This window comes from Marmota monax, unplaced genomic scaffold, assembly GCF_021218885.2.
Source record: "Marmota monax isolate L192 unplaced genomic scaffold, Marmota_monax_Labrador192_F-V1.1 WCK01_AAM20220418_F8-fsc00166, whole genome shotgun sequence".
NCBI classification, from domain to species: Eukaryota; Metazoa; Chordata; class Mammalia; order Rodentia; family Sciuridae; genus Marmota; species Marmota monax.
The window spans coordinates 39,880-58,240 of record NW_026693344.1 but is presented as its reverse complement, the minus strand read 5'-3'; the positions used below and the strand labels follow the sequence as shown (position 1 = coordinate 58,240).

The 18,361-nt window shown below is 34.9% G+C and overlaps 1 protein-coding gene across 3 annotated transcripts in view; it reads right to left on the bottom strand.

The window, feature by feature from the left end:
* Positions 1–18,361, bottom strand: part of A1cf (APOBEC1 complementation factor) — a 75,983-nt gene that overhangs the window by 39,614 nt on the left and 18,008 nt on the right. For 2 of the 3 annotated variants that reach the window (XM_046456783.2, XM_046456784.2), the window contains exon 2: positions 13,211–13,354. The exons of the other annotated variant lie outside the window; for it this stretch is intronic. In XM_046456783.2, coding sequence (XP_046312739.1) covers positions 13,211–13,309 — 99 coding nt within the window. In that variant the 5' untranslated portion in view covers positions 13,310–13,354. The remainder of the gene's footprint in view (positions 1–13,210; positions 13,355–18,361) is intronic. 3 annotated transcript variants of the gene reach the window in all.

Below are 18,361 nucleotides of genomic sequence, written 5' to 3'. Positions count from 1 at the left end.
AAGATTGATAGATGAATGTTCCATCTTGCCTTGATATTTCTTGTTTCAGGCAATTGGATACTTTTCATTTTACTGAATACTTAAAAATTTGACTATAGAATTCTTGTAATTTTTTCCTGACCCTATATTCTTACAGGAGTACCCAATACTCCTTGTAAGAAAGTGAAACTGTGGTGTCACTGACAAATCTAAGAATTTAAGTATTTCATGCTTTTAGGAAAAATAACTTAAGCATTTAGTGCTCTCAATAAAAATATGACATTGGTAGAGATATTGAAGGTTTTAGTCATTGATTTTCTTATTCTCTAACAAATACCTACGTAGCACATATTGTATGCTAGATGGTGATCTAATTCTCAGAACAATGTCATGGGTTAGTGATGTTTTTTCACCCTAATTTACAGAAAGCATGAATTCCATAGAGCAACTTGCTGAGCTAACATGGTTATAGGGTAGAAAAGCCAGGATTTGGACCTAGGAAGTAGGCCTGGGTTTATTAACTTAATGTTGCTGCCTTGATATAGGGAAGCCTGAGCCTTACCACACATGCATACATTAAAATAATCCTTATTTATGAAAAAGTTTATCATGTTATTAAATAGCAAACTCTCTGCTGCATTTAAAAATCCTTTCCAATTTTCAATCATCTTAAAACACCAAATTTTGGGGAGAACATCTTCCAGAGAGGCCTATTTATTGCCAATCACAGTTCTGCCTGAGCAATGTCTTTCCACTTGACTAATGATAATGCCTTTTGTGTTCATTTCTGTGTATCTTAGATGTCTATAACATTCAATAGATCATTGTAATAAATTTAGTATACATTTGGCAGTATTTCTACCTGTTAGGTTGAAGAAATCAAGCCCTTGTCCCATGAGAGTAGAGTGGCTCTTTCAGAATTTCTGATTTGACACACTTTATCTGATAGTTTGAAAACAGGCAACCAACAGATAGACATTTCTAATTTTGCCTTCAACTTTCTTGTTATAATTGCTAAAATTGTCACCAAGCTATTCTCTCTTTCTGTATGTGTGTGTGTGTGTGTGTATATATATATATATATATATATATATATATATATAGTATTTTGTATGTATGTGTATATATATATATTTTGGGGGGGGGGAGGAGGCTTGGGATTTAACCCAGGGCTTAGTGCATGTAAGGCAAGCACTATACCAATTGAACTATATCCCCAGCCCTATTTTGTACATATTATGGATGTAAGAGGATTCATTTGTTTATGAGCTAAGATGGTTAAGAAAGTTTATTAATTGTGTTTCTGTGGTTTCTACACACACTTGAAAAAAATTCTCCAAGAATAGTCTTTGGTATTGCAAACAGTCTGACTGTTCCAGAGATGTTCTAAGTTCATGAAGTGGAGGAGATGTGCTTGCTGAGCCAACCAGTGGGTTGGAATGTGCCAGTAGTTAGAAGTCCAGAACTATTTAAGACAGGCCTTGGGATTTAGTCATGGGGTTAGAATAGCTGTCCGTTACTCAGAAAGGACAGTTCAGGTTCTGGTTTGCTGGTATTGCAGGCCCTATTTTTATAGTTGAAGAGTTTAAAATAGATAAAGCCCAATTATAACTGCTCTTTTCCCTCCCGGCTGATATCATTCTTATGGGATGTGATCTCCTAAGCAGCCTGAATGTATTAATATTTCAAAGGAAAATACAGATTTTTTTAAAAATGAAAAGATGTTTATTAAACTCTGGGAACTTTTACTTTTCCAATCAAAGACTTAGAAATTTGTTTCTCTCATTAATCACATATACATAATTCAACTGTGTAAATTAAAAATTGAGGACCCAATTCTAACTGTAAATCCAGTGGCTTTATTTTAAATATTGAGTGTTGAGCCTACCCGGTAACTCAGTTTGCATGTCAAGAGTATTTGGAAATCCTTCCTGTCACAGATATTTCAAATCCTTCTTAACAGAGTCATGGAGTCTTAAAGATATCATGGCTACCATCTTCTTGACCTTCAATAAAAGCAGACAGTCTTTTTCAATAGATCATTCTAGGCAATAAGCCTTAGCATGAAAATTGAAAATACTGAGTTTATTTGGCCACCAATCATCTGAATTTTTTATATATATATTTGGGGAATCTGTGCAAAATCTCTTTCTCCTGCAGAATTTTGAATTGACAGATACTTGCTTTTCCAACTTCTCTTGAAAAAACTGGGATGACCATGGATTTACAGTAAAATAAAATTAAATTCTGGTTCTGAAATCACAGTGGTGGAAACTTTAGTGTTGAGCATTCTGCAATGGTGTATACATTTTCTTATAAAAATCTGTGATGTGTTTGGAGGTTTCATTCCTAAAAGCTCACTCATGAATTTTGTTCTCTAAGTTCAAAATTGCTATAATCCAATATCCTTTCAATAAACTGTTTCTCCTTACTTAGCCAAGACTATATTTTGTTATTTGCACTTAAAATTAACAGCAGCAAAACAACAGCTAAACCTGGTTAATCAGGCACTGTGCTAAGTGTTCTATATGTATTAACTTAAATAACTTTCTCAACAAACCCACGAAGATAAGGAACTGAAGGCATAGAATTCATCCAAATTCATACAAGCAGTAAGCAGCAGAGACAAAATCTGAATTTTAGGTCCATGTTTGTCATCAAGATATTCCTGCTTTTTGGGTTCTCGATTAAGCCCATATACTCATTTTATAGATGAGAAAACTCAGAGACATTACATGAATTGTCCAAAGACAAAGTGGTTTAATTTATTGGAGAAAACACTAGAATAAGGGTTCCATGATTCTTGGATGAACTTCATGGTGTATTTACTATTCAACAGTTGTGAAGACTTTTCTCCTCAAGCTTTCCAGCCTCATGATTCTACATGCTGTGTGTTATTGCCTGTTTCACCAGATATGGAGACCAGATAGTAGCTTCCTCATACATGATTTCATTCATAAACTGGAAAGCTATTAATTGATGAACCCTCATTCAATCTGTTTTCTTTCTGACTAGTAATTTTGATTCTTTTAATGCATCTTTGCAGATTTGATATTATAAATCTGTAATCATCTTAGTGGTTCTCTTTGGTTCTTTATATTTTTCTTTCTCTTTTCTTTTTCCTAACTAAACTGCTTTCAGATGTTCTTCTATCCATTTTCCAATTGACTGGGTTTGTATTTGCTGCTGTTCCTGGCCAATTTATCCACACTGGGTGGCATTTCTAGATTTCTCTGCTTGTCATACTCAAGACAGTGGTTCTGTGTAAAACTGCTGTGGGTAGTTCTCAGAGTTGAGACCAATTCATTAAGAACATCTGTCCAGATTGTGTCTATTGTGGTTCCTGAGTTTATACTAGGGGTTCCCACTTGTTAATTTGTGAGATTGACTAAAACTTTTTATAAGACATGATTTCAATTACATTCCATTTATATCCAGATCCCTCATGATATGATGGGGTCTAAAGCAAGTCTAATGGGCCTTAAATAAACTCTACTGAAAAGACCCTCCTAGATGTGATTTTTACATTGAGTCTTATGAAGGTTTTGTTGCCTGGAAAGAACAGACAGTGCCAAAGGGAATATTCATTTCATTGATTCTATATAAAGGATAATTCTCTGTTTTGTGCAATTTGTTCATTTTTACATCTTGTTAAGAATGGTGACATCATGGTGGCAAAATCTATTTTTAGACTGAGAATTTTTAGTGGGCATAATTTATGTGATTTACATTTTTATATGCTCAGGAAGTTGGTGTTACTCTTAATAGCTATTTTCTATAATCCTTACAAGGCATATGCAATATGAATGCCAGATATTATCCTAAGAATAGACAATTTAAGTTCTGTTGCCTAGGTAAACAGTCCTAATTTCATCCTTTTAGTTGTTTCATGAAAGCAAAAAATCAGGGTTTTTTTTTTTTTTTTTTTTTGGTCAAATTGACACATTTAATAATAGCATATTTTAATAATTTTGTTTTACCTTTAAGGATTATGTATTACAAACCACCCCTTAGAGATTCTGTACATCAATATTTGAAGCATTCACAAACAAGCAGGCTTTTTAAAATGACTTGTGTTTTATGAAACTTTTTATATGTAAGTTTTTGCCACTCATATGGGATATTAAATTCAAGAATACATGAAATTGAAGTCAGAAAACAATGACATGTATATTAGTTTAAATGGAGGGAAAAGTAAAATGCCAGTTCACTACTAAGACTCTCTTCTGGGGCTGGGGCTGTAGCTCAGTAGTAGAGCACTTTTCTAGTACATGTGAGGCACTGGATTTGATCTTCAGCACCACATAAAAATAAATAAATAAAATAAGGTATTGTGTTCATTTACAATTAAATATATATATGACTCCCTACTTATGTTTTGCAGTGAGGTTTGCATGATGATGGACCGTGGAACACATTTTCTTCCGGAGGCCAGGAGTTGCTGTGCTCATGCTTACCTCTGGCTCTGTACATGTGTTTTGACACAGTGTTCGGTATACAGGAGCCTCTAATGTGCACTTAAGAAATCACTCAGTGATAGCTTTAGTGATGTGTTCATTCTTTTGGGGTTTGGGAATGTATTATTTATCAAATAGGCCCATCTAACTTTTTATTTACTTACAGATACAGCTTGTCTTTTTGGATTAACTAATACTATTAAAGCAGCTGAAGATCCCATTAAGTTATGTAAAACTGTCCACATGTGGATAAAGACATAAGAAGGAACATCTGGTTTAGATGATTGCTCTCCTGTCTTTTCCCACTTCAGCATCTGCCAAGGGTAATCTCATCTACTGCACTTGGATTTTGGCATGCAAGAAATTTCATATAGTCATTATTCTCTTTATCATACACCCGTGAATTTTAATTTTTCACAAGCTGAGGGACTTGGCAAGGCACTCAATCCTTTCTTTCATTTCTTCATCTATAAATAAAAGTGGGGTTTACTAGGCATTTGCAAGAGTTCTGTGAGGTGCAAGGATGCTCATGAAAGGGAAGCTGACTTTGATGCCATATTTAAATGCAGAAAAATGTTCATAGGATGTTTTATGAGTTAATCAATGGAAGCCTTACAGGTAATGTATTGGAATTTAAAAAATTAGTATATCTCTGGTTGAAAATACATATCTACTTGACATCTATTCTATTAATTACTTAACAACTTTCTTTGCATTGATTCACTATTGAAGAAACTTATACTACATTTTATATATTTATATATGTGTATGTATACGTATATAATAACATATGTGAGTACACTATAGGATTAATACATATTATAGGATATATATATATATATATATACACATTATATAGATGGAGAATATCTATATCATTATCATTTATCACAAATGAAAGGTAATTTTTATTTAAAAGGTAATTATTATTTATCAAATAGGCCCATCTAACTTTTTATTTACTTACAGATACAGTTTGCTTGTTTGGATTAACTAATTCTATTAAAGCAGCTGAAGATTCCATTATTTTCTTACATATACAGTTATGAAAGAGGAAAATCATGATCAGCTTCTAGCAAGGCACTGTCATCTACTAAAAGATCTGAGTCCTTGTCCTACACTGTTTGTTTAAAAAGATGAGCAGAGGTTGGGGGATTGTTCAAGACATGACTCCATCAGCTAACTTTTCTCATCAGAAAGCCTGAAGGAGGATTTAGAGTGGAATAATTCCTTAATATATGCTTCAGGGTTGCTTAATGCTTGGCAGTGTACAACTTAACATCATCGCAGTTCTTTGTGCAGCACATCTGAAATAATGTTATAAAGGATTACAGACACTGAAGTCCTATAAACATGACGACACAGCTTATGATCTCAATAATTTCTGTCTAGCTATGTTTGAAAGCTGTCTTTGCATCTTATAATGGTTCCAAAGATGAAGTCATTTATTTTTGGTTGCTGATCAGAAATAACAAATAGATATCACTTAGAAACATCTTGAAGTTGCCTGCGAGTACAGTCTAAACCTCCTGTCCATGCTTCTTCATATTTGGGTCATGAGGTTTACATTAGTTTCTAATCTGATAAATAGGAAATCTTTGAGCTAGAAGTTTAAGGGGCAGTTTGCAAAGATTTTGAATTATACATTGAAGATTTTATATACCAATGCTCTATTAGACTGTCTATTTGAAAATAGCTTCTAGTACATACTTCTAGGGATGATGAAATTCACAAAAATATTAGGCACATACATTCTCCTTAATGGGATCCTTCATTGGGGGTCTTCTACACTACACTCTGGCACCTCTGGCTAGAAAAAAGCTAGGTTTCTTCTGAGCTTTAAAATAAAGTTGGCCCATGGATAGCCAAAGTGATAAGCTTAGGGAAGCATGAGTTTGTGATGATCTACTGGTCCCATCCTGTTCTCAGGCTTATTGCTACCTATTTAAAGAACTGGTATCCATGTACTTGGTGAATGACCTAAGTCTTTGGATAGCAGGGATGTGATCATGTGGTGAGAACAAGCCGTAGAAGAAAAAGGACCCAGAAACTATATTTTGCCATGAAGTCAAATTCCTATTTCTGTTCCTAAATTTTTTTTGTGTGTGCAGTGGTTAGAAAAAAACTGTCAATGTCACAGTGTTTTTCCATCAGCTTTTCTCTGGATGAGTTCAGATGAAATCAGTTAGTAAACTCAGGGTCCTAAAGTTACTTATTGGTTTAATTGTATTAGTTATGGTCTCTTGTTGAATTTATTTATTTATTACTATTTAATGATATTGTCTTTTTTATAGTTTTTTTTTTTACTTAAAGTGTATTTTGTCTGATAAATGTATAGTTACTCCCTGTGTATTTGCATGGAATATCTTTTGCCATCCCTTCACTTTGAGTTCATGTGTATCCTTACACATGAAGAGAGTCTGTTGTAGGCAGCATATAGCTGGGTCTTGTGTTCTCTTATCCACTCATCCATTCTGTATCTTTTAATTGGAGAACCTAATTCATTTACCTTGAAGGCCATTATGGATGGGTAAAGATATATTACTTCCATTTTGTTAGTTTTTCTTCTGGTTATTTTGTAGATACATTATTCCCTTTTTCCTCTTTCACTGTCTCCTTTTTGGTTACGTTATTTTCTCTCGTAGTATGTTTTGATTTCTTTGCTTTAAAAAAAATTTATTATAATGTTTTTGCTTTTCATGGTTACCATGAGGCTTACAAACAACATCTTGTAGTTATGACAGGTTATTTTAAACTGATAAGAAGTTAACTTTGATTATGTAAAAAGGAAGAAGGGGAGAAAGAAGAAAGAAAGAAAGAAAGAAAACTACTTTTTTTGTTGTTTGTGTGAAAGGTACTGGGAATTGAGCCCAGAGTCTGGCACATGCTAGGAAAGGGCTCTACCATGGAACCATACCCCCAGCCTTTTTAATTTTATGCTATGGCATCTCTCTTAGTTGATGATCTACTGGTCCCGTCCTGTTCTCAGGCTTATTGCTGAACTTGAACTTATGACCCTTTTGCCTTTGTTTCCCAAATGGCTGGAATTACAGATGTGCTCCACCAGGCCCAGTTGAAACTTCTATTCTTTAACCCCTACCCCCATTTTGAATTTTCAATGTCACAAATTATTATATTTGTTATTATTTTAGTAGTTTTGTCTTTTACTCTTCATACTAAAGATATTAGTGGTTTACATATCATGATTATAGTATTAGAGTATTCTGAATTTGTCTGGATCCTTATTTTACCAGTGAGTTTTATCCCTTTACTTATTAGTGTTCTTTTCTTTTGTCTTTTCAGAATTCCCTTTAACAAGGTGGCGATGAATTCTCCAAGTTTTGCTTTTTCCTTTTCATTTCTGAAGGATAGTTTTTCTGGATATAGTATTCATTTTAGGTGGGTTTTTTTCCTTCAGAATTTTGAATACATTATCTCATTCCCTCCTGGTTTGTAAGGTTTCTGCTGTGAAGTCTGCAGCCAGGCATACTGAAACTCCCTTATATTTTATTTGCTTTTTTTCTGTAGCTACTTTCCAGGAACCTCTCTTTGTGTTTGACCTTTGACAGTTTGATAGGCCCAATTAAAATTACTAATGTATATTATACCAGACTAGAGAAGGGTAGTTAATTTAGGTGGGATTACCTTTATCATCAGAAGGGGATTGGTATTCTAACCAGACCTATGTTGAAGTAACACTATCCTCTGTACCTATGGCTTGTAGGTATTTGTTGAAGAGTTGAACAAATTAGAATCAAAACACAGTTGCATTGAAACTCTATATAAGAGAGAATGCATCTGAAGCAAAGTTTGAGGGATGGAAATTAAAGAATGTATTTTGTTCTTAGCTTGAGGGGACTGATCCCAAGGGTAAATGAAGCCCACTTAAAGTCTCTTGTTTATCTGTTGTAATCTCTCTAGATCTTTGAAATTAAGATTCATAAAAATCTTTACTTCACCAAGATCAAGCATTTTACAAATACTTTGGTGAAGGAGTGGTCCCCTCTGATGCATAATATCTTCTTGACTGCAAGGTTTGCTTTTGTCCTCTAAGTCTCAGCTTCAATGCCATCTTTTCTGAAGAAGGTCACCTGACATATTCTGTCACACAACCTGGTTTATGATGTTCCAGGATTTATTACCTATAATTATTTTATTTATTTGTTTACCTTCTGTCTTCCATATGAGAATAATCTCCACGAAGGCAGAAACCATGTTTTTCTTTGGAGAATCAATAAATGAGTTAAAAAATGAATGAATGAGGGCTGGTTCTTGATGAATAGGACGGGAGGGATACACTTACTTCTTTGAAGGAAGCTTAAAAACTTTTATAGAGCCTTATACAGAAAAGTATACTCATATTTTGTGTTACTTTTACTACATTGCTCATTTGAGGCTGACTAATGTTGCCATTTTAAATTTTAGATAAGTTAATTTTCATCTCATCTACTCTGTCCCCTTTGGGCCAGGCTATGCATTTTATACTTCTGTACTCCCAAGACCTAGCACTAACACATTGGTTTCAATAATATAGAATAAGGAAACAAGCAGAAAAACAAAGTTAAAAAAAACCATTGATGTTCATTTAGGGCAACCATTGGTGTATTAATGCAATAGGAGCAGGATGTCATGGAACATACATACCTGTAAGCCCAGTGATTTGGGAGGCTGAGGCAGGAAGATCACAAGTTTAAGGACAGCCTCAGCAACTTAGCAAGACCCTAAGCAACTTAGAGAGACTCTGTCTCAAAATAAAAAGGGCTGGGGTTGTAGATCAGTAGTAAAGTGCCCCTGGGTTTAATCCCCAGAATAAACATAAATAAATAGAAGAATGCAATTCTCATTGTTCATAAACATTGACTGGGTTATAATAATTTTTAGAAAATAGATTATAAAATAGCATACTTGAACAAGTAATGCTAATATACACTGTATTTTAAATCATGTAAATTATATATGATGATAATCCTGAGTCTACTTTTAAAAAGTACTCAAACTGCTTGAGGGTGATATTTATTAGACATAAATTTACTAGTAGTAGAACTAAGATTAATGTAAACTGACCCCACATTGGGTCCAAAGTTTTCTGAATATGCTCATTGGTGAGTATGTACTTTCCTGGGTCTAAGGAGAAAATCTCAGGCAGAGGAAGCATCACATACCTGAGTTTATGACCCACTCCATTAATCCATTCTTGTAACAAGGACCATCATAATGTGATTTTTTTCTTTGATTCTCAAAGAAACATATACTAGCTTTAGAAAGTCTGGAAAGTGTAATTGGGAGTGAAAAATTAGGAAAAAAATAAACCCATACAAATAATTCCATACCCAGAGACAAAAACTGTTTATGTGTTAATGTTGTATAGTGCAATACCCAAGTATTTCTTTCTATATGGCATAGTGCGACTATAAAGTTTACGCTTGCACTTGTCAATTTTATATGATTTTTATCAATACTATTTATTATAAATGCCTACTATATACAGGGTTCTGTGTTAATTTTCTTTTATTTTCTAAAGTACTTTGATAAAAATTCTCAGCTATCAATATTCAAAGATATTCAATTATTACAAAAAATCACAAAACATGCTTTTAAATCCTCAAAAGCACATATTATTATATCAGTTGCCATGTAAAGGATTATCTCATATTGTTAAGTAACTTGAAAAATCTATTTTTGATAGCTGTATTTGTCCTCCTAGTGATGAGAAGACAACATTGTCACCCTGTTTTTGAATTCTTGTGTTGGAAGAATCTAACATTTAATATCAGAGACTGTGAAGATACAGCAAAAGTAAATCTACCAAGCTGTCACTTAGCAAATACCCCAAAATTCTGAAACCATTACCTTAGGGGTATGCTCCTTGAATTATATTAAGATATTTCTTCATTTTTGTATGGAGATGTTTTAAAAAGTAAATCTGATTCTCAAAAAAAAAAAAAAAAAAAAGGAAAACCTGATGTTGCTGTTGCTGTCTTTATTTGATAATCATAATAGTCTTTTCCATAATCCAGAGTAGGAAGAAGACTAAAAGATTTTCCCTAAGTCACCCAGTTTAAGACTATGTCTTCACACATGTCTGGTTCACTTCTTCAACCAAATAGTCCAGTCTGCTGACTCTGCTGACTAATAACCAGATTCAGAAAATACTAGAACCACAGATTTATGCCCAGTAGAGGAGGGGAGTACTTTTGGGAAATTAAGGCCTAAAGTAGTTAAATCCCTTGCTCAAGATCATACAATTTGTATATAGTAGGGAACACGTTAGATCATAGGCCTTCTGATTTGAAAATTTGAGTGATTTCCCACATTTTGCAGCTAATATCAGGAGATATTTTTTCAATTCACTTGAAACTAATTGCATGTGTATTTATATTTTGATTAGAGGTTGTAAGTCTAAATAACGAGTATTTAGAATTTTAGGCTTTCATGTTACTGGAGAACTTCTGATCCAATAGTCATTCTGTTAATGAATATTACTTAAAGTAAATCATGCTTCAAAGTTAAGGAGTGTTACTTAAGTTTTTTAAAAAGATTAAAAAAAAATTTTTCCATGGATGACTTTATTTAAGTCAAAGGAGAAGCTGATGTTTCTTGTTCCAAAACCATAAAAGTCATGTCATTTTAAAATCATTAGTAAACTTTAAATATTTTTATTTCTAAAGTTAAAGTGCTTCCATATAGTGAATGATTAAAATTTTTATTCAGCTTTTCTAAAAGGAAATTTTATAAGTGATAGGGGAAGCTCTGTAAATTTTTATAGTCTATAACTTTTGTTTTTTTAACTTTTAAAAACCTCTGCTCAGGTATAATTAGTTAAAAAGAGGGTTGCTTCTGCCTTGTACAAACAGAGGATTTTTTTGAGTCTACACAAAGATGTTTGGAGGCAACTGCTGTTAATATTGAGTCTCACTTTCCCTGCACAGTAGAGATTGGTGGGGAAGGGTGTCCCTCCCTTTGCCTATACTAGGGAAAAAGTGTTAAGAAAAGCACTGGATATTTGCCTTTGTATCTGGGGAACACACCTGGTTGTGTGGGAACACACTCACTCCTGAGATATCTAAAGGTGAGCTGTCAGGTGGCCTAGTGCCCTGACATTGGCCAGGGGAGCTGGCTGCTTTGGTTTCCAGTTTCCTGGGTCAAAAAATGAGTGAATGTTTCTAGAGAAGTGGAGTATGACTACCTGTGGAACCCCTCTGTTGTTCCCCTCCAAGAGGACCGCCTGGTGTCAAAAAGAGTTCAACACAAAGAGGCTGACCTGGGAAAAGTATGGCCAGGTGAAAGACTGTGACTGTGGGATGGAGGACATCTCTGACAATCCTACAAAGCAGCCCACAACTTTCAATATCTTTCAGGGTCTGAGAGGCAGCATTAGTCAAATGAGAACTTTCCTTTCTTCTCCTGTTCCTTTTCTCTCTCCCTTCTGTTCAGCTCCAAGCCAGAAACCTCATTTAGCAAATTGGCATTGGGAGCGTAAAGCATAAAGCAGGAAAATGGAAAAATCACCCTCCATCCTGATATACGTGGGAAAGAGAAATGGTGTTAAGATCATTCAGATGAAGAATATAAATAACTTTGAGCATTGTATTACATATAATGAAGCATGCCATGATTTATAGAATTGGTCAAAACAAATTGTATATTTTGCAACTATCTGACAAAAGAACATCTAATAAAAGGACACTGTTGCATATTTTATGGTTAGGCATGGATGATATTTATATTCATGATAGTACCTAGATTTGTTAAGTAGGAAAAGTGTGTGGATGAAAGACAAAAGCTGAGGACTTAAAATACTTTGTCTTACTTTAAAAAGAATATTATTTATTCAACTAAATAATATATGTATCTAACAGGTCTGCTTTTCAGTGCAGCATAAGTTCTCTAGAGGAATTTATAATAGCAATGATAATATACAGACAATTCTTAATAACCAATGTCTATAAATACTGTTTTAAGATTGACATTTTTTATTTTATTTAAAAATTGTTATTAGTGCATTATAGTTGTATCTATTATTGGGCTTCATTTGGACACAATGATGCATGCAATAGAATATAATTTTCTCCAATTCAGTCCCTAGGACTTTCCACTTTCTCTTCTCTTATCCCTTCTCTGGTTGCTTTCCTCTACTCTGCTAGTCCTTCTATTTATTTATATTTTTTTAAATTATTGCATTATAGATATTCATTAAGGTGAAATTCACTGTGGCATATTCATTATGTACATAGGATAGTTTGGTCAGGGCACAGGCAAAATTTAGTGTTATATATTCTAGGCTGGATGGGGAGGTATTCTGAGAAAAAAAAAATTGGAATAGGTAGGCTGCCAAAAGTTCATTTCTTGAACCCATACCCAGAAGTCCTCCTATATCTTCAGGGATCTCTCTGGAAACTAAGGCTAGTTCCGATGAAGTTCTCTTTTGCTGATTCCTGAAGTACTAGTTTAGTTCTTCTTTGCCAAGAATGGGAAATTCCACTGGCCTTTTCATAATCTAATTGTTTTTTCAAAACTGTGATAGTCTGTATGACTGTGGATACTGACTCTGTTTTTAAGTGACAAGATAAGGTTGAGTGGATAACCTAGAATAGAAGGCCTGTCACCTACCAGTCACCACAGAACTGAAAGGATGCACTTTTCTTCGCTTTCAGAAAAGGACAGCCATGTGAAGAGCTACATGAGTTTACAGTTTGCATCTGAGGACTTCTAATGTTCCTACCACTGTACGAATTCAGTGGCGAGTCTCAGCAGACGTCAAAAGAAGTTCCTACCTGGACCAAGCTATATCCTGTGCGCTGGACCAGTGCGCGGAGGGCTGCTTCCTTCTGGGTGCCGCTCAATCCATCCCCGGATTTGTGATTTGATTCCATTGAGAGTGATTATCAGCAAAAAATCAGGTTAATTAGGGTAGCTCACTGAAATCAAATTTAAGATAAATTAAGTAAATTACTGTTGCCAAGTCCAAACTTGTCCTTCTGATGAAGAACATCTTTAGGAAACATTCTCTACAAATAAATCATTGAAGTCAAAGCAACTAACAGCCATACACAAAGAAAGTAGGTGACTAAATGTACTCTTTAAGAATAGAGTGCTTTAGGGGCTGGGGTAGTGGCTCAGCGCGTTTGCCTAGCACGTGCGAGGCCCTGGGTTCCCTGCGAGGCCCTGGGTTCCATCCTCAGCACCACATAAAAATAAATAAATAAAATAAATGTATTGTGTCCAACTACAACTAAAAAAAATAAATATTAAAGAAAAGAATAGGGTGCTTTAAAAGGTTCAGTATAGTTGAAACTTAGAAGGTGAAAATGTGTGGTACCCCTTCTCCTGTTAGTATGCAGGTCACTAATTCTCAATCCAGTTACCTTAGGATGTCACCAAATGGTCAAATACAAATGAGTTCACATCAATTAGAAGAATATGAAAATCTGGGCATGGTGTTGTATACTGTAATCCCAGCGACTTAGATGGCTAAGGCAGGAGGATGGAAACTTTGAGGCCAGCCTCAGCAACTTTGCAAGACCTTATCTCAAAGGCAGAAATAAAGAAGGTTGGGGATGTGGCTCAGTGGTAAAGTGACCCTGGGTTCAATCCTCAGTACCAAAAAAAAAAAAAAAAAAAAGGAGAAAAAGAAGAAGAATATGAAGTTTGGTTCTTATAGATGGGGGGAAGAGGGCATTGTGTCTATATCAAATCAGCAAAGACAGGACATCAAAATTCGGAGATTGACTTTCATTTATCTATTGCACATGTTTCCTAAGACACTTGTCTACTTATTTTCCAAAGGTAAACTTTTAGAGGAAAGTGTGCTGGTGACAGATAGATGTACAGAAGCCACATATGGTACATGCCACAGAATGAAAATGTAGCATAGATTTTAACAAAACAAGAATAATGGATTTTTTGGAGGGTGTTTTGGAAGGGTGTTCCAACACCTGGATCATTACAACATACACAACTCAACCCTTTGTATAATCTAGGAAATGATGAAAGTTTATATAGGTCCATGTCTGTGTGCAATTTCAGATTTTGTTGTCTAAACTCCGTTTTGAACCCTATTCCAAACATCATGGTTGTTACTCAAATTCACAGGTTTCCAGGACAAGAATAATGGCTATTCTGAAGGTTTCAGGCTGTAATGGAGTGAGGCTCTAGAGGTTCCTATGTACGTAGAGTGGGCTAGAGTGTAAGCAGTTCAGTGAAGGTTTTATTCTGGGTTTTTACTCTGCTTAATGTGCTCTACGGCCTGGCATAGAGGAGATGTGTTTTACAATTATTTGAACCAAATGGAACCCTAATGTATTTGACTATAGATTCTTTTGAAAAATTTTTATCAAACACACTTCCTATATTATCATCATTTATAAAACAATATATAAACCATTAATAATATAGGAAACTGGGTCAAAAGTTGAGTGACAGAAGAAAAAAGTGAAGCTTCAAGGAATTGTTACTAAAATTATTATTACTTAAGTAATAGAATAGTAATATCACTAGTATTAAGATTATCAATAGTAGCAATAATGCTATTGCTAGTAATAATAGCAATAGGTATTCTATTACTAAGGTGACAGAATAAAAAAGCCTACAAACTAATTCACGGGAATTATTTAGAACATAATATTTTCAACATACTTTAGGAAACCAAAGGGAAACATACAAAATTCCAGAGGAAGAATACTCATAATCTTTATAGGGACAGAACAATGTCATCCTCTGCAGATGAGTATGACCATTTCTTGCGTGTGACCTTTGTGATACTGTTGCTTACTCTTGCCCCAGGTCAACTCACTCATTCTTTTAAGAAGTATTTAGTTAGTTCTGTCTGTATGCTGGCTCCACTCCCTGCCCAGCTTTAGGGCATTGTGCTTCATGGGCAGTCTGTTAACTCAATAAGTTAACATACCAGGTTCAGTGTCTACACTTTGCAAGGTTTTTTTTTTTCTTGTCTTTTTTTCTTTTTTAAAAAATTTTTATTATTAGTTGTTCAAAACATTACATAGCTCTTGACATACCATATTTCATACATTTGATTCAAGTGGGTTATGAACTCCCATTTTTACCCCGTATACAGATTGCAGAATCACATCGGTTTTGAATCTTGCAAAGGACAGATTAGAATTTCTTTGTAATAGTAGTGATTTGATATACATGTAACAACTTGGGTTGGGAAAAGTACCTTTATTGATACATTTAGAGTATAAGTACTTTTTCTATGGATTCTAAAATATAGTGTAAATTGAGACCTGCATTCAGTTTATAATCCTAAAATGCTGGTGAATACAGGCATAAGGATTTCTAGGAGATAATATAAACCTTAAAACAGATAAATAAAACTATGAAATTTTTTGAAGATTTATAAATAAAACTACCTTTAAGACAAATTCTAATTCTTACACTGTTTCCAAATGTTACTAAATTGTTTTTTCATTGGACATTCTCAAACTCTCCCGCTGTGCTGATTTAACTTGCAAGAGAAGGAGGTGGTGGATGAGTGTATGTCTTACAGCCCTTTGAAGGCAAAGTCTACAGTCTTTTGCCAGGTTACAGATTTACACTTTGCTGAACTTCATCTTTTCCATCAAAAGATAACAGTTCATGGTGACACGACAAATTTGCTTTTGCAAAACTTACCTTTCGTTTTTGTTAATAATTACTAAAGGTGATTAAAGGTATTTTGATATCAGAAAGGTCTTTTGATTACATATGAGTTCACTCTGAAGTTATTGAGACAATTTGTGTAACATTTGAATTTTGTCTCAAGTCATTGGAAATCAGGACATGGAAATAAAGTTCAGAATCTGCTAAAGAGGCACTTGAAGGGCTAGGGGTGTAGCTCAGTGGTAGAGTGCTTGCCTAGTATGTATGAGGCCTTGGATTCACTCCCCAGCACTGTAACAACAACCACAAAACAAAACAAAGAAACACTGGATATTCAGTTTTTATTCCTCCAAAACAACTCCCTCTCCCAATGTTGACCAAATCTAAGGGGTAAACTTGAATCACAGATAAATTTTTTTTTTTAAGCAAGTCAAACTTTTGTGAAAAATCTTGGTCAATTTGAAATGAAGGTTTTGCAATACATTTTCTAATTCAGTGCTAGCTGTAAATTTTTAAGATCTGAGACTATTTTGAAATAGTAGTTCCCAATGTAATTTATTGAGGTAACAGCATCCAAACAAAACCTATCCATATGAGGCACTGGAGCTAGAAGAGAGCATTAACAAGTATCTATTACTTATTAATCAAAAAATTGCTAAGTGCCTACCATCTTCCAGGAATTTTGGAGACACTGAAGATGTAGCAGAGAATGAAACAGATCCCTCCCCCAAACTTCTCTGGGAGTTTTATAACAGATGGGGGAAACAATAAGTAATAAGATCAATAAGTAAAATAGAGTGGTGGTATGATATTTTCTGAGGAGAAACAAAATAAAGTGTAGAAAAGGAATATTTACAATGTGTTTGTAGGTGGGGAACAATTAGAAAGTTTGTCCTAATAAAGTGAATTTGGGAAGAGATCTGGGTGAAGAAAGAGACTTATTGGATAGAACATTCTAGGCAGAAAAAGGACTAGGGTGGGAGCATGTTGATGGAATAACAGAGGCCAGTGTGGTAGAAGCTGAGGCTCAGTAAAAGGGAGAGAAGTAGGAGTATAGGTTAGAGAGAAAATCAGACCAGCTCATGGTAGATCCTATCAGTCCCAGTAAGGACTTTGGCTTTGGCTCTTAGACAAGGATCACTGTGACTGTTGTGAATACATGGAAGGGAGTAGAACTGGGCCGGGAACAGTTCTATATTATAGAGAGGCAAGTAATGCAAATACAGAGTCTAGTTCTGATTTTATTTAAAATTTCGCTGTTTCATTCATTATGATTTTTTTTTTGCTTTGGTTTAATTGAAAAGTATTGCCTTAATATATCATTTGTCTATATTACTGAGTTTTTGGGTGTTCCTTTAAATTTCATTCTGGAGATAAACATCTTATTTGCCTTACTTACCTTACTCTAGTTGGTGGAGATGGGAGAGAGAAGCAAAAGATATACCAGAAGCCATTGCTACATCTAGGAAAAAGATGAGAAGGGCTTGTACTTGTGTGGAGACAGTGGTGACTGTGAAAAGTGGACACATTATACTGACTGACTGGATGTGTTGTGTGGGAGGAAATAAGAATCAAGAATGACATTCAGTTTGGGAGGAAGAAAAGCAGGGGCTCCAGTTTGGGCATGTTCACTTTAGTTCCTTTGAGAGGTACATTTGGATAAGTAGATGGCAGGTGGATATGAGTCTGCATTTCTGGGAGAGTCCCAGGAAGGAGAGGCTGACTTTGAGGTTATCCATGCAGAGGTGATATTTAAGCTGTAAAACTGGATGAGATCATCTAAGCACTGAATGTAGAGAATAGGTGAAAGACTGATCTCTGGAGTCCAATTTGTAGAAGTTGGCATGTAAGAAGGAACTAGCAAGGACAATTGAGTGAAATGTCAAAAAAAAAAAAAAAAAAGGAGAAGAACCAATTGAGTGAGATGGTCTGAAAGCCAAGTAATTTTGAGAACAAGTGATTGGCCAGCTGCACAAGTTCTACTAAGTCAAGGAGAAAAGGTCTGAATAGGAATCCAGACCCAGGAACTAGATTTTCAGGGTTTGCATCCTCATTGTGTTCTTACTGAATTCTCCAGGCAGATTTCTTAACCTCTCTGCTCAGCATCCTCAACTGAGGCAATCATAGTACCTCTCTCAGGGTTTCTATGGATATTACATGAGTAATGCATTGAAGGGGTTTTGTAAGAGCCCCTGGCAGATGGGACATGACTGATTGGTGTTAGGCAAAAACATATGACACCAGAAAGAGGAGAAAGAGAGAGGCAATCTCGTCCCCAACTATACAAGGAGCACCTCAACTCTAAATTCAGAGACTCTGCAATA